The 16,817-nt window shown below is 35.6% G+C and overlaps 1 protein-coding gene across 1 annotated transcript; it reads right to left on the bottom strand.

The window, feature by feature from the left end:
- Positions 1-9,929: 9,929 nt before the first annotated feature.
- On the bottom strand, positions 9,930-15,406 carry LOC110867644. Its single transcript, XM_022116652.2, has 4 exons — positions 14,697-15,406; positions 12,968-13,196; positions 12,146-12,323; positions 9,930-10,706 (listed from the first exon to the last, which is right to left on the bottom strand). Exons 1-4 carry the CDS (start codon positions 15,340-15,342, stop codon positions 10,215-10,217), a joined length of 1,545 nt encoding a protein of 514 aa, XP_021972344.1. The 5' UTR covers positions 15,343-15,406; the 3' UTR covers positions 9,930-10,214.
- Between the last annotated feature and the right edge of the window lie 1,411 nt (positions 15,407-16,817).

Genomic DNA, 16,817 nt, shown 5'->3' with positions numbered 1-16,817 from the left:
CTTTTGTACTTTCCATTTATAGAAAGTTTTGTTCGTATTTCTATTTTTGGAAACCTTGTATTCTTGTAATCGTTCCTTTCGTTGTAATCATTATCAAACCGAGACTTGGATCATTAATGAAGCTTGTATTTTGTTACGTTTATGTTATACGCATTCTATGTATGCTCGTATGTTCGATTTGGTGAATCAATCGATGTTTAATCGTTATTCTTGGAAACTATGTGCGAAACTTGTAATTAATCTAAACTTATGCATTGAACGTGTTTTGAACGAGAACGATACTTGGTTATGACATTTATACGCTTAAACATACTTTGGTTATGATCATCATGCTTAACTACACCTTATACTATGCTTTTATATCAAAAAAGTCCCTAAACTATCAAAAATGCACCTAAAAGAATCAAACATAAACTTCAGGGGCCAAAATGCAACAAAACCAAACTTGTTGGAACTAGGGCGCCGCATGACGCCTAGCCCCCCTCGCGTCACGCTACGCCCCTGTTTCGGCAGAATGTGTGTTTCTTGAGCTGGTTGCACGAAATCCAATTCTCCAAACTCACCCAATCACCTTTAATCCACCTCTAATCACCTCCAATCACCTTCTAACTCTTCCATTATAAATACCCACCTTCTCCAACCCATTTGACACTTTCACAACTCCTAAATCTTCACTAAACAACTCTCTAATCAGCTGAGAATCTGAGTTTTGGACAGATTCGTGAAGACTTACAAAAGTGAGTGTAACTTGCTCATTTCTCAACCAAATCACTTGGTTCTTCTTCCTATTGCTTTGTTATGTCCTTGGGTTTGAATCCTTGGTTTTTCCTTGGAAGAATCATGCTTGGATTTGCCCTAAAATGGACTAAAACTTTCTGTTTTGTTTATTATTATTCAACAACTTGTTATTTCTTATCCAACTTGTGTCTAACACATCTCACACCAATGTCCTAATGCTTACAACCTCTCTTATGGTTGGGTAAGCTTAAAAACATGGTTGAGACACTTAAAATCAGAGGATTAAACCTCATAAACTTGGTGTTTTGATTAGGGTTTTAACCCACAAGTCATGTCAAACTTAGACTTTGATACATGAGTGATTATGGAACAACTTGGGTTGTCCAAACATACAATCCTCACATGATTTGATGATTTCCTTTAGTTTAGATTATTTACATACTTGTATTAACCCTAGTTCGTGACCCTCCTTGGTTGTCTTTACATCAAGTGAAGTGGTGAACATTCAAGGGGTCCCTAAACGGAAGCATGTTCTTCCTACCCCATACATGACATTCATGAATGACTCGAGGTGCCTAAACGAAGATCTTAATCTTCTACCTCCTACTTGACATATTGAACTTAATAATATGTAATACTTAAATATATATATACACACATTCGAACCTTTAATATTAAACTTGTGTTTATATGTTAAAGTAGTAGAATGACATCTAAGACTTAACACTCCAAGTATGATTCTAATGGGCTTACTACCCATGAAATACAATATAACCCTAGTGGTTACGTAGTGCCATATAAGAGTATAAGTCAAAGATGATTATTTTGATATCCTACCTTATGCTATGTTAAACTCCAATTTATAATCTTCCGTTATACGCCAAACTCACACACCTACGTTTCCTTGTGTAGAAGGACTAGGTGCTCCAACTTAATCCATTCATCAAACTCGCTCGCGGGATTTCAAGTGGAAAAGCTTGCAACCACCGTGAGTATACTCGAACCCATTTTACTTTTAAACACTTTGGGTGCAACATGTATTCTATATTAAACGCACGTGACACTTGAAACTTATTTGAAACATGCTCTATCCTTTTAAACATGAAACATGAAACTTGTGAAACTTGAGACTATTTTGTGTTATGTGAACGTTTAATCTTTGTGTGTAGTTCCGCCTTAACAATGGTAGCGCTATAGGGGTAATGCACCTCCCCGTTAGTCTTTGGGGTATTGTTAGGAGGAGACATATTAACCTCCCGTGAAACTTTGGGTTAGGTACTTTAACGCATTGGAAACTTGGGCTATCACTTGGACTACGTAAACTAGCATGGTTGAAACTATTTTAATATGTTCATGTTGGATACGAGTTTTTTATTCTATATGCTATGTAAACAAACTTGTATACTCGCTCTTTGCTTTTGCATTGAAACTCTATTTTAATACATGTTGCAGGTTGATTATTGAAGTATGGATGATTGATGAAACAAGTTAGGGTGGACTAGATACACACCTAAATTTATCTATCTTTTTTTTGTTATGTTATTTGTTGGAACAATGTTGTTATTTCCTTTTGAATTTGTATGACATTTAGTTTTGAAATGAAATTTGAATTTAATTAAATATTGTCACATAGTGTTATGACGTCTCTAGCAATCTTTACACACTTCGTCTCATCCCGATGTTTCCGCCATCGGTTGGGGTGTGACACTTAACTCCCTAAACAATCAAGGAACATAAAAATTTCAGCTTTATGACAAAATAACCCTAACGTTCGCCTCTCTTAACTCCCTAAACAATAAAAAACATAGATATTTCAGCTTTAAAACAAATTAACCCTAGAGTTCGCCTCTCTTAACTCCCTAAACAATCGAAAACACAAAGATTTAAGCTTTATGACAAATTAACCCTGAAGGTCTCCTCTTTTAACTCCCTAAACAATCACAAACATTAAAGATTTCAGCTTTATGACAAAATAACCCTAATGTTCGCCTCTCTTAACTCCCTAAACAATAAAAAACATAGAGATTTCAGCTCTAAAACAAATTAACCCTAGAGTTTGCCTCTCTTAACTCCCTAAACAATCGAAAACACAAAGATTTCAGCTTTATGACAAATTAACCCTAAAGATCTCCTCTCTTACTCCCTAAACAATAAAAAATGACAAAATAACCTTAACGTTCGCCTCTCTTAACTCCCTAAACAATCAAAAACATAAAGATTTCAGCTTTAAAACAAATTAACCCTAAAGTTCGCCTGTAGACAACAAAAAAACATAGTTTTCGAAAATGGGTAAGCAGTAACACCGCACATGTTAAGGGGCAGAATTTTGTGTTTAGCAGGGTAGGGTTTGCTATTCAGAAAGGGGTAGCGGTGCAGCTTTTTGCTCGTCTACCTGCCATTAGTTTGTAATCGTATTGAGTTTGTTTATAATAATAAAGTAGAGGATTAAAATAAAAAAAAATAGGATTGAAAATCCATTTTATTATGAACTTACAAGAGTCAATCTCTTAAGTAATGGGCAACCGGATAAAAGACGTAGCAGCCTGTTTTCATCGATAATTAGTCCTTCCAGATATAAGACTGTAAGGCTACCAAATCCATTAAATGAAGGATCACGAGCAAGATAACAATCCTTGAGGTGCAGATCCGTTAAACGATGTAACGAGAAGAGAGATACAGGTAACTTATACTCCCCATTCAAGTCAAGTTTTTACTTTCTTGACAGTATTTCTCCTTGCCAAATTAAGTAATATATGGTCAATCTCAACGCATGAGCCATTCGCTCTCATAGAAAGAGTGAACTCATGTATTAGACCCTGGTGCATAAGCAAGACTTGGTATATAGCATAGACGAATTTACACCTCTTGGTCATTTCTATCCTTTCACTTGATTCGTCAAACGTTTGCTCCAAAACAGACAGCTCAGCCCCATGAGTCGATACTTGAAACGTATCCTCAATAAACGCAAGTTTTGGGATATTGATCCAATGGTACCTCCATTCCTTAGAGAGGATACTTGTCCTTGTTGCCACTTGAATCGGTAGTAGACATAAAATGGTTTCTACTATGCCCGAAGGAAGCTTGCTAATTCGATCCACTTCAAGATTTTTCTGGTTGGTTGCAAAATTAGCTACTCATAAAATCTATTTAAGATATAACTTTCTTTTTAGTAAACACACAAATCAAGCATAATATGTAAAATGGCAAAAACATCAACAATTTTGAGATTGATCATAGGAGCTGTATGTCAATCAAATACAAAAATATAGATAAAATAATTCATGTTAACTTAAGAAACACAAGAAAAAAACAGATATGAAGGTTCCAAATGCAAAGAAACAAACAGGAACCCAAGAAAATGTAATAAAAATGATAATTATTGTTAAGTTTAATTGATGAACTCATGCAAAATACCTATTGCAATACTGATGATAGGGCTTTATGTTATTACATCAACAAATTTTGTTAATATGTTATTATAAGGTCTAAAATTTATATAAAATCATAATATTATATTATATTATATTTTTAATAGTAAATGAGGATTCAGTCTATTAGGCATACCTCAGTTTAAATCACAAGACAAAAAAGACATTTCCACAATCGTTCAAAACTCAAGGTTAGAACTTGAGAAATTTGAGCATTTTCAATCAATTCAATCATACATGGATCAAGCTCTTCAAACTTCAGAAGAAGGTTCGTAATCTACTTGATATCAATGTTAATTGTTGATTGGTCAGTTTTGAGATTTTTATTTCAATACAAATCCCTAAAGTTTAGTTTGTATAATCTATATGATATCAATGACATTTGTAATATGATTGCTATTAATGAAGTTTGTAATCTGATGGGGTATGGTATTGGACCTGACCCGGATAATCGAACATATTCGTTAGTTATCGCCTTTTACTATAATATTTATTATTATTGCATACTAACCCGCGAAGCCTAGTGCGTTGTAGTTTACACTAAACTAGGTTGTGGGCTTGTAGAGACAACCCTAACTAGGCCTAGCCAATTGAGGTTAGGGTTGCTCATGTCTCCTATATAAGGAGGTCTTTACCTCATTATTAGGCAAGAGATATGGGACAAACACACTTTTTTAGCTGGAGAAAGGGGATTCTTCCCTTACCGGTCGTCTGTACATCCCCATTTTTCCTCTCTTCTCCATTGAAGATCTAGGTTTAAGAGGAAGAATAATGTGTGATTCTTGGTCTCTTATACAAAGCGGTTCAAATCACTCCATCGGTGATTTCGTGTTTCTTCATTGGCGCCCACCGTGGGGCCGGACGAACCACTCCTTGTTATTCTTCTCTACCCAAATTTCTAGATCGGTGTTTTTCACTAGATCCACGCACGATTTCTGTTTCAAAACCCTTCAAATCTATGTTTATTAGGGCTTTTTGCGATATTAAAGATCTAGAAAACCTTCTGATCCACTTTTTTTCGAATTGGATACTCGGTTTCGGGCTAAATGGGGTGCAGATCTGCTATTTTATTTATTTATTTTTGTTTAATTTATCATCTTACAAAAGCAAAATATAGTCAGCACTCTTTCATAGTCAACAACAGCATACATGTTTGTAAATTCCATCAACAAATTTTGTTAATGTGTTATTATGAGGTCTAAAATTTTATTAAAAATCAGAATATTATATTATATTTTAATAGTAAATAAGAATTCACTCTATTAGGCATACCTTAGTTTAAATCACAAGACAAAGAAGACATTTTCATAATCGTTCAAAACTCAAGGTTAGAACTTGAGAAATTTGAGCATTTTCAATCATTTCAATCATACATGGATCAGGCTCTTCAAACTTCAGAAGAAGGTTCGTAATCCTAGATCTGTTTGATATTACTTACTGTTGATTATGAAACCCCTAGCATTCTTGATTTGTATTTTAACTAATAGTTTCAAACCCTAACATTCTTGAATTCTGTCATTTGCATTGTTAAATATAATACGAGAGCCTAACTAGCTGGACCTGGTAATTCATGATAAAGGTCTTGTATGCTTGTTAAATCATCACATTTATGCAGAGTCCAAAGATATGGAAAAGCCCAAAGATGTGGAGAAGCCCAATATGCAAAAAAGTCATTATTAGGCAAGAGATATGGGACAAACACACTTTTTTAGCTGGAGAAAGGGGATTCTTCCCTTACCGGCCGTCTGTACATCCCCATTTTCCTCTCTTCTCCATTGAAGATCTAGGTTTAAGAGGAAGAATAATGTGTGATTCTTGGTCTCTTATACAAAGCGGTTCAAATCACTCCATCGGTGATTTCGTGTTTCTTCATTGGCGCCCACCGTGGGGCCGGACGAACCACTCCTTGTTATTCTTCTCTACCCAAATTTCTAGATCGGTGTTTTTCACTAGATCCACGCACGATTTCTGTTTCAAAACCCTTCAAATCTATGTTTATTAGGGCTTTTTGCGATATTAAAGATCTAGAAAACCTTCTGATCCACTTTTTTTCGAATTGGATACTCGGTTTCGGGCTAAATGGGGTGCAGATCTGCTATTTTATTTATTTATTTTTGTTTAATTTATCATCTTACAAAAGCAAAATATAGTCAGCACTCTTTCATAGTCAACAACAGCATACATGTTTGTAAATTCCATCAACAAATTTTGTTAATGTGTTATTATGAGGTCTAAAATTTTATTAAAAATCATAATATTATATTATATTTTAATAGTAAATAAGGATTCACTCTATTAGGCATACCTTAGTTTAAATCACAAGACAAAGAAGACATTTTCATAATCGTTCAAAACTCAAGGTTAGAACTTGAGAAATTTGAGCATTTTCAATCAGTTCAATCATACATGGATCAGGCTCTTCAAACTTCAGAAGAAGGTTCGTAATCCTAGATCTGTTTGATATTACTTACTGTTGATTATGAAACCCCTAGCATTCTTGATTTGTATTTTAACTAATAGTTTCAAACCCTAACATTCTTGAATTCTGTCATTTGCATTGTTAAATATAATACGAGAGCCTAACTAGCTGGACCTGGTAATTCATGATAAAGGTCTTGTATGCTTGTTAAATCATCACATTTATGCAGAGTCCAAAGATATGGAAAAGCCCAAAGATGTGGAGAAGCCCAATATGCAAAAAAGTCATATTAAGGAAGTTCCTTGTAAAATCTCTGCTCCAGTTCAGACAAGTTTCAAAGACATGGAAGAAGCACATGCACACGCTAGAATTTATTAATAATTACAAGGGAGATAACTATATTATCGCAAAACAAAAAGAATCAAAAGATTTTGTCATGTACAAGGATGATGACAGCTTTCCTGAAAATAGCACTATATTAGCAAATCCTGGTTCTGCAACACACACACGCATGTTGCCATATCTAACGGGTTAATGCTATTATTACAGAAGATGGTTTAGGTAAGCACTGCCACTATGTCTGTACGCAAAGCTATAATATGGAACCTTGCTATACAGAAGACCCGCGTGGTTGATCTTCCCAAATTAACCCATCATGACTTGTTCATTGGTCTTGGAGTGTGTCCAAGAACCAATGACCCTAAGCTGGTCAAGGTCATACTTAGTTCTCCTTCGACAGTAGAAGTGTACTCTGTAAACTATAGAACTTGGAAAGTTGTAGACTCTTATGATCCTAGTTACAAAGAGATGTATATGACTTCCAAACAAATTGGTCTAGATGGGGTGTTTATTTTCATGGTTATAACTCTAGTGGTGGTAAGAACTTGCTCTTCAAATTTGATCTCACCACTGAAAAATTTACCCAAGTGTCCATACACAGAGATTTACTACAAGCAAGTGTGAGGAGTTTCAGCTTATCCGATCACAACGGTTTACCCGTTGTGATTGTAAAATATGTGAGTGTGAGTGTAGATACTCCATTATTCCAGGTGTGGTTGATAAGTGCTTGGTGGTGATAATCACAACCTTCTGAAATTTGACCTTACCAGCAAAAAATTCTCAAAGGTAACCCTACACAATGACATAATAAATGCTAATCATCATAATATCAACATACACGAGCACAGTGGTTCGCCTCTTGTGAGCAAAAGAGTGAAGGTTGGCACTTACAAGGTGTGGTTGATAAACAATGATTCATTCACAGAGTTGTACAACATCATTCGACCTAATGACAATATATCGAAGCTAATGTCATTCAGAGAGCCCGCAGGAGTAGTGTTTAAAGGCTTTAGTGCTGAATCTAGCTTTGCTGAACTCCAACACCCTATACACAAGACTTACGTTAGCACACACTGGAGGGCATTTTAATTTAGGGAGTCTGTTGCTGCTAAATGAGTAAGTGGTTAAACCGGGTAATCAAGGTGTAATCAGGTGTAATCAAAGTTTTAAAAACGGGTTTAAACCGGTCGGATGTTGGAAGATACCAATAGTGAATTTTGGGATTGTTTTTTTTTTTTATTATGAATTCACTTTTGGAATACTTTTATTATGGAATGATGTAGTTTCGGATTATTTTTTTAGTTGAAATTGTAGATTTATTGAACCGCCGGGTATACCCAGTTAAACCATTGATGAGCTTAATCCGGTACGATTTAAAAACCGGTTTTTAAAACATTGGGTGTAATACAACATTGCTAGGCCCAGCTAAAGCCAAACCATGACTTGGGAGTAATTATTTATAAAACAATTCAAAAAAGACCCGTTTCGTATAAAAACAAGTCCAGTAGGTTTTTTCCCTTGAAAAAAAAAAACATTTTTAAGACCACATGGCATTAAAATAAAAAAAAAATCCAAATCCAGATGCTTCTATGACAAACCCACAAACTGCAAATCACCATTATTATATAACCCTTAAAAAAAATAACTTAAGGCACCTTAGGCTAACTTAATAGTTGTGTCTCTTCATATCACACCCTTAAATAATACCCTTGCATACCATATATTAAACACATGTTATGACAGCTGCCAACCCAACCAACATGTCCCAATATACACACATCTTTAATAAATTTTATTATATTATATTCTTATACAATTATCAACTTGGGTCATACATTTTCGTTTAAAAGTCACGCCGTTTAGAAAATTATATATTTAATCTTACATACAAAAAGTAACCAATTTAGTAATTTCACATCAACTTAACTGACCAAACTAACTGACATTTACTCAGGGACTATCCGAGTAACAAAATAACAAACCATAAGAAGCATACCTGCTATTTCCAAAATGTGGGAATTAAACATGAAAAAACATGAAGCCACAGGGACTATCCGAGCAATTAACTCTAGATATAGATATAGATGAGAAGTAATCAATATGAAAAGAAAATACTAACCGATATGGCTTATGTTATTGCATAGGCAACGTCGTATTTTATGAGAGGCATTTAGCGGAATTAGGGTTCAAATCAACTAATTATACAAAAGCAGTACACGTATTGTACGCAGTTTTATAGTTTTTTATATTATTTTATTTGAACATATTTTTTTTGAACGACAAATTTGGATCACTGACAGACCACTGGGGTATCATCGTGCCACCAGCGGAACCACCCGATCATATCCATCTCCACTAGGCATAATGCCTATACACCAATTCAGGAGGAACCCCAATAAATATGAGAAAACCCCGTTTGTGGGAATCGAACTCAAGACCTATTGGTCCCAAAGTCTTATCCCACCCCAAAGATGCCACTAGACTATAAAGCCATGGGCTTTATTTGAACATATTAAAAGATGAAAATTAAAATATTATTGCATTTTTTTTACATTTTCCACTTTATTAATTCAATGTTATTCTAATAAACTGACATTTATCTAAACTTGCTTATTGTGAAGAGTAAAATGTTTACACACATGGGATCGTAGTCGCTCCTGTGTATCCTTCCGAGTGCCTCGATGATAACTAAAGATATACACTAGAAGTATTTTCATCTTTTGAGTATATCCTTCTAGGGTGCCTCACCGATCAATTAAAAATGTATACTAAAAACGTATTCGGTCGTTTCCACTGGTAACACAATGATACTCCAGTGATCCATCAGTGATCCAAACATTTCTTGTAGACGGGTCAAGAGTTGAGGTCAATCCCTCATGACATGACGAAGATGAAACCAATGATTCGTGGTTATAAACGGGATGGAAAGGCTGATGCACAAGGATGTCACACCAAGCTTGCATTAAGTCTATTCTTAGAGTATATTTGAAGCTTAGAGCGTCGACTGAGTTCAAGTAACCATTCTCAAAACTGACGATTCGTATCAAGTTTAGATTAACCTAACCTTGTATTCGACTTGATTACACTCTTACAATCTACAAGCCATCAAAACATATACGCTTTTAAACAAAAAAGAAAATGTTAATCCATGACAAAACCGCGAGCTACATCATGGAATTAGCCATAAAACCACCACCTTTATAACTAAAAACATGTTTCAAAAAACTATCTTTCTCAAAATCCCATCTCAGATCAAAAACTCAATCGTTCATTTCTGTTAGGCGTTTCAACTAATTTTTTTCCAACTGCCCAAAATACTTGCCAGATATAGTTGCTAATATATTCAGCATGATAACTTCATCATCAAGACTCGCTTTTTCAGCCCGCAGGGTCGCACATTTTCTCAACAGGCAACGAAGTGAAGCGCTTGTGTCAGCGTCTAGAGGTGTATCGATGGCTGCACAAAGAGCAAACAACCAAGCACAGTCGGGTCGACCCAGATAGCTCATCTGCTCCACGGATATTATCCGCTTTCTCAGCATTGCCACGCGGGCCCTGGGTTCCGTCTCCATGATGGTTCGCAAGCTGGGCCAGTCACAGATGGTGGTTTTGTCTTCTGTTTGGTTGACATCAAGATTTTCTTGAACTGTGATTGTGTCATCATCTGTCGGGCAGAAATCGAGATTTTCTTGAATCGTATTGTCTATAATGCTCTGAGCAAGGGGGATTGATTCGATTTGGTCAGAGAATGTGGAATCAGAACTTTCGAACTCGGATAACGCCTGCAATTATAGCAAACAATAACAGATAAGATTTGCTGCCAACAACCGTGATGAAAGGTTGAACATTCAGACACATTTACTTATAAATAGGCCGATTCTTATGTTTTTATTTCAAATGGATCAAATGAGTAATTAAATAAAAACAAGAAAAGAGTAGCTAGAAAGAAGTCACCCAACGGTTATCTTTATGATCATTTTGGGCGCAGAGTGTTTTTGTGTTGAACCAATCCGACCAGTACAAAAACCACCCGTTCCCTAACCCACCCATTTTTACCTCTATCACTGTCAACCCTATGTTAAAATCCATAATCAAACTACAAAAGAAATCAAAATTTATTCAAATGGTCCTCTTGCTTTACATAATCTAAAATAGGGGTGCAAACGAGCTGAGCTACTCGAGTAGCTTGGCTCGAGAAAAAACTCAAACGAACCGAGCTTAAACGAGCTTGAGCCTGAGCCCGAGCCTAAAAACAAGGTTGTTTAATGAACGAGCCCGAGCTCAAGCCGGCTCGCAAGCCTAAACGAGCCTAATGTTTGTTTTTTTTAATTAATATACTAAATATATATATATTTAAATAATAGGGTAGGGATCCTGTACATTAATCCAGAAGTGTGAGAAGTGTATTATAACACTATATATAACACTATATAACACCATATAAACACCGTATAACACTATGTAACACCATATAACACTATGTAACACCATATAACACCATATAACACTATGTAACACTATATAACACTATATAACAAATATAACACTATACATCTATCATAGACATGCTATCAGACAAAATATAGTGTTATATTTGTTATATAGTGTTATATAGTGTTACATAGTGTTATATGGTGTTTATATGGTGTTATATAGTGTTATATATAGTGTTATAATACACTTCTCACACTTCTGGATTAATGTACAGGATCTTCTATCTTAAATAATATTTAAGGAATTATAAAAAATAACTATATTAAATTTTAATTAATAGACATAATAAATATAAAATAATTAGTAAATAATAAACAAGTCGAGCCCAAGCCGAGCTCGAGCTTTCATAAGTTAAACGAGCTCGAGCTTTGTCGAGCACAGGCTCGGTTCAACTAGTTTGCACCCCTAATCTAAAATTGTTGATTTTTGGGTCTTATTAATATCGTAAGTGAGGATATGATAGTGGGTCCTATTGGCTTGATGTGAGAAGAGATAAAATCGATGACAGGATTGCAATTGTCAATTTTCTTGTAGTTAACCCGCTCAATTAGCAAAAACTGATTTTCAAACACAGGAACTAAATGCAAGTATACAACTACATCCCTTCACACTTCAGCTGTAAATATCAATTGTGGGCCCTCTAATAAGTCCTATGCAATGGGCCCCCACTAATAACTTTAGACCACAACTTCAGTTGATTTATAGGAAGAAAAAAAAAAGAACATACCAGCCGAAGCTTTGAAAAATCAGCAAGAAAAACATCTTCCCACTCTTTTGATGGCATCAAATGTTCCGGACATGCTGCAATATCCGGAATATTTGGCATATAGACAGTCTGTTCTTTGTTTATCACCTTTTTCTCCACCTTTGCAATCGTCACCTTTGGTATACGCTTTGCTTCCCATCTATGCACAAAAACGGCTATTAGTATGCGATATTTAGTGGACCATGCAAGTCCACTATTGATCCTGACATATGCAGCTTTATTGCCATTTATGTTTGTTGCATAGCTTTAGCACCAGAAAAATATATATATATATATATATATATATATATATATATATATAGGGGAGGGTTTAAATGAGAATGCTAAATATTGTGAGAACCGTGAGAACAAATGAAAAAACCGCAAGAACTTGGTCAAAAACGAATCAAATTCAAAAATTTTTTCTACACTTATCATTATTATTCGAATACAATGTTAGAAATTTAATTTACACGTTTAGATTTACGTGAATTCGAAAATAAAGAAAATTTACACATGTGTAATTTTGCCATTTACACATGTGTAAATCTGTTATATTTACACATGTGTAAAAAATCTAAAAAGAGTGATTTTGAAAGGAGAAATGGATTATTTGATGTTGTAAATTCTTGTTTTGATGTTGTATTTTAATTACAATGAGGTTTGTATTAAAAAAAATTGGTTTTGATTGGTGTTCTCATTCGTTCTCACAGTTCTCGCAATATTTAGCATTCTCAAGATAACCCTCCCCTATATATATATATATATATAGAGAGAGAGAGAGAGAGAGAGATGGCATATTACCTGACCCGCCTAAGATATTCTAGCCCGTCTTGTGGTGGGCCCGAATCAAAATCAGGTTCCCCAGTGACATAAAGCGCAGGCCTTTGGATGCTAACATATTCTGAATCACTGCTATCTTCGTCTTCGTAGCAATATTCCTCTCCATCAAAATCATCGACGTTAACACCAGATAAATCATCCACTTGGTTCATATTCTGCAATTTGGAACTAACGTTTTCAGACTCGTCACCTGAAAGGTATCAACATATCAGTCAAAATATGACATTTCGACATTTCAGGTTGAGATTTCTGTGAGACTCAAACCACAATAATATTTTAACATAACAAACCTATCATGTATATTAATATATTATGGTATAATGAAGTGGGATTAACGTTATGCAATAATAAGCTGGCACACAGGTCTAAAGAACTGTTTATCAAGTTCGTGTTGTGAGTCTGATGTTGCAGAACTTAACACATTGACCAAAAGAACTTTGTAACAAGTCTGATGTTGCAGAAATCGGCCTAGGCGGCCGATTAATCGGCGCCTAGGCGCTAGTCGGTGGGTTACTGCCTAAATTTAAGCTAGTCGGTCAAAAAATCGGTTATGGTCAAAATCGGTCAAAGTCGGACAAAATCGGTAAAAATCGGTCAAAATCGGACTAATCAGGCCCATGTTTTTTGACCCAATAAACCCAATTTTTGAAACCTGGCCCATGGTTTAAAGCCCAAATTTTAGTTATAAACCTATTTTAACATTTAAGCTTAGGTATTTTAACATTTAACCCCCTCTATCTTTCACTAGTTTACATATGGTTCCTAAACTTTTAAATTTATTAATAAAAAGTATAAAGTTATCTCCTAAACTTGTAAATTAATTAATAAAAAGTATAAAGTTATCTATATATATATAAAAATTTGTAAAATTATACTTAAAAGGTCCAATCCGATCAATCCCGATTAATCCCTAGGCGGTACCTCACCGCCCGACTAGCGCCTTCTACAACATCAAGTGCCTGTGTGTACTAATTCTTATAACAAATGAATTGAGCAACAAAGAATCCAGTTTTATTGTCAACAATGTGAGCATATCAACAACTAAAACCACACAAAAATCATCTCCAAATGCATTTCAAGACTGCTTTTACATTTTGCATATGCTACTTAACACACTAGCCAAAAGAAGTGTGTATCAACTATCAAGTGTCTCTATCTCTATGTACTAACATTTAGGGTGAGAGGGGCACTCCTCTCTTAGGGGAGTGACCTCTCTTACACACACCCAATCAACACGCACCACGTCAACTCCCCTCTTAATTCCCCATTTTGCACTCAAACGTTGGCATCACTCCACTCACACAATTATTTTTTTATAAAAAAAGAAGAAAAAAATATGATTGGTGGAAAAAGGGTGGACCCACATTAACAACCAATCACCTCCTCTCTCTCCTCTCTCTCAATCAGTGAACATACACCGATTCCCCTCCTCGCTTACACTCCCCGAGCCGATGGCGGCGGTATTCCCGCTCGGGGACTTAAGTCACCGCTCCCTTCCCCGAGAAGTGCCCCGCTCACCCTTATAACAAATTGACTGATACAAAAAGAATCCAACCTTATTGTCAACAATGTGAGCATATGAACTGCTAAAACCACACAATATCACACACAAAAATCATCACAAATTGCGTTACAAGACCATTTTTATAACATCTAGTAAAAACTGTTAACCTAAAGATCAAGAATATACCAAGGCTATCAGCAGCAACACCCTTTTTGTTGGCAAACTGAAGCCGAGGGTCAAAACTCACATAATTCCCCTCGTCATCATGCTTACAACCCGTCAAATTATCGTACTCCTTCGCCACAGCTGATCCAAGCCCACAGTAAACCTCAAACCACTTCTTCTTTTGTTGTTCAATCCCAACATCCCTCAAACCCTCAATTTCTTCTCTTGTATACACCACTCTCACCTTATCACCTCTTTTATCACAATCACACACACTTACCCTTTCGAAATCATCATTCGCCTGCTTTTTCAACCCTTTTCCCCTTTTTCTAACCCTTTTTTCTTTCTTGATTTCGGTTTTCTCATTCCTCTTCAAACCCTCTGTCAAACCCACGTTTTGTTCTGGCTTTATTTCATCAATTGATTCCGTTGGTAACAAATTAGTGGAATTTGTGATCTGGGTGTCATTGTTTTGACCTAAATCTAGCACTTTTTGGACATGTGAATCGTCAATTTGAGCTACAGGAATCGATGGATTGAGTTGTTTATCCTCTGTTGTGGTTTCGGGGATCAAACCCAACTCGGAAAAGATGGTTTCTTGAATGCTTTTGATGATGGAATCATCTGAGGAAGCATTTGATTCCAAAGTCGATGAAGCTTCCGCCATGTTATGAGTCTGTGGGGTTTAGTGGAGAGGGTTTTTCAAGTGTTTGTTTGCAGCCTAATTATAACAACACCCGTAGTGGGTGTTTTTTTTTTTTTTTTTAATTGAAAAAAAACGTTTTAAAACGCCCTCCACCCCATTACACTCGGCGTTTCCCAGCGTTTTTTTGGAAAAATTAGTTGTAGGCGTTGTAATTAAAACGCTGATTTGGTTTGAGAATTGGTTTGACACACCAATCATTTTTTAGCAGGCCACATGTGTCCCTGACAACTTTATGAAAATGAATTAAAAAATAAGGTAAAGTGGGAACTGGCCAATCACATAATGATTAGTAGTTTTGTTTTTTTTTTTTTGTTTTTTTTTAATTCTAAAATTTACACACACACGATTGTTTGGGCGTTATTGGAATAATGCCCCACTACACCACTTTTGCTATAATGCCCAATGCTGACTAGGATGCCACGTGTCGGATAATGCCCCATGATGGGGGCATTATTTTTGTTCACCACTACGGGTGGTCTAAGAAGGAATTAAGTCATCGATTTAAATTACATGTATAGGTTTTGCACTAATTTAAGTGTTTGTTTATAGGTTTTGACGCACTCATTTTAACGTTATTTTGCTAATTTCGTGAAAATAACATTAAAAGTGACGGACGGTTAATCATGCATCATGTGGTGGCGTTGATAGCCGAAAGACAAAAGGCTATATGCACTAATCGGCCTTTGTCCCGATTGTTAAGTGTTATGTGTCTTATGTCCAAGACTTGATGCAAAGAAAACTACTATCAAGTCGGGAGTCTCATTGGAAGCAGCATCTTTATTCCTACAGGATAGAGGTAAGGCTGTCTACATCTTACCCTCCTCAAACCCTACCTTAGTTTTGCTATTGGTGAAATTTATTGAGTATGATGATGATAAAGCATAAGTTTTGTGTTAGTGTTGAAATTTCACCATTCATCCCTAGATATTAGAAATTACGCACAATGTCCTTAGACTATCCGTTATGATTTAACTAAAATGTGAATAACGCTCTACTATGTCATTTACCACATAGACAACGGGTTTTAGCAAACCCGCTTTTTAACTATCAGTTGTGGTTTAACTAATATTTAAGTTAAAAAGATGCGTGTGTATGAATGTAATTGGTATACAGAAGTGGACCCAACCAACCCAAAGTGTGGTATTCACACTTAGTGATTGCAGTGTTGTTGTTTGGCAAAAGCTTTTTCGTTAAAATGGCAGTGAGATGGCAGGGGTGCCACCTCACAATGTTTGGTCTTCCAGTCTAGGGAATGATCATGCATTTCATCCCTAAGATGGAATAGAAGTAAAAAGAATTATTAAATTGGTGAACTTTACCTTTTTTTTTTTTTGTTTACCTTAAACCTTAGAACAAAGGAAAGATAAGAAAACCACCAAATGGAAAGAAATAAGAACATGGATTGGGTAAATTTTGATCTTTTACAATTAAACAGG

The sequence above is a fragment of the Helianthus annuus genome, chromosome 7 (genome assembly GCF_002127325.2).
Source record: "Helianthus annuus cultivar XRQ/B chromosome 7, HanXRQr2.0-SUNRISE, whole genome shotgun sequence".
In the NCBI taxonomy this organism is placed as follows: domain Eukaryota; kingdom Viridiplantae; phylum Streptophyta; class Magnoliopsida; order Asterales; family Asteraceae; genus Helianthus; species Helianthus annuus.
This window is presented reverse-complemented; position numbering and strand designations above follow the sequence as displayed.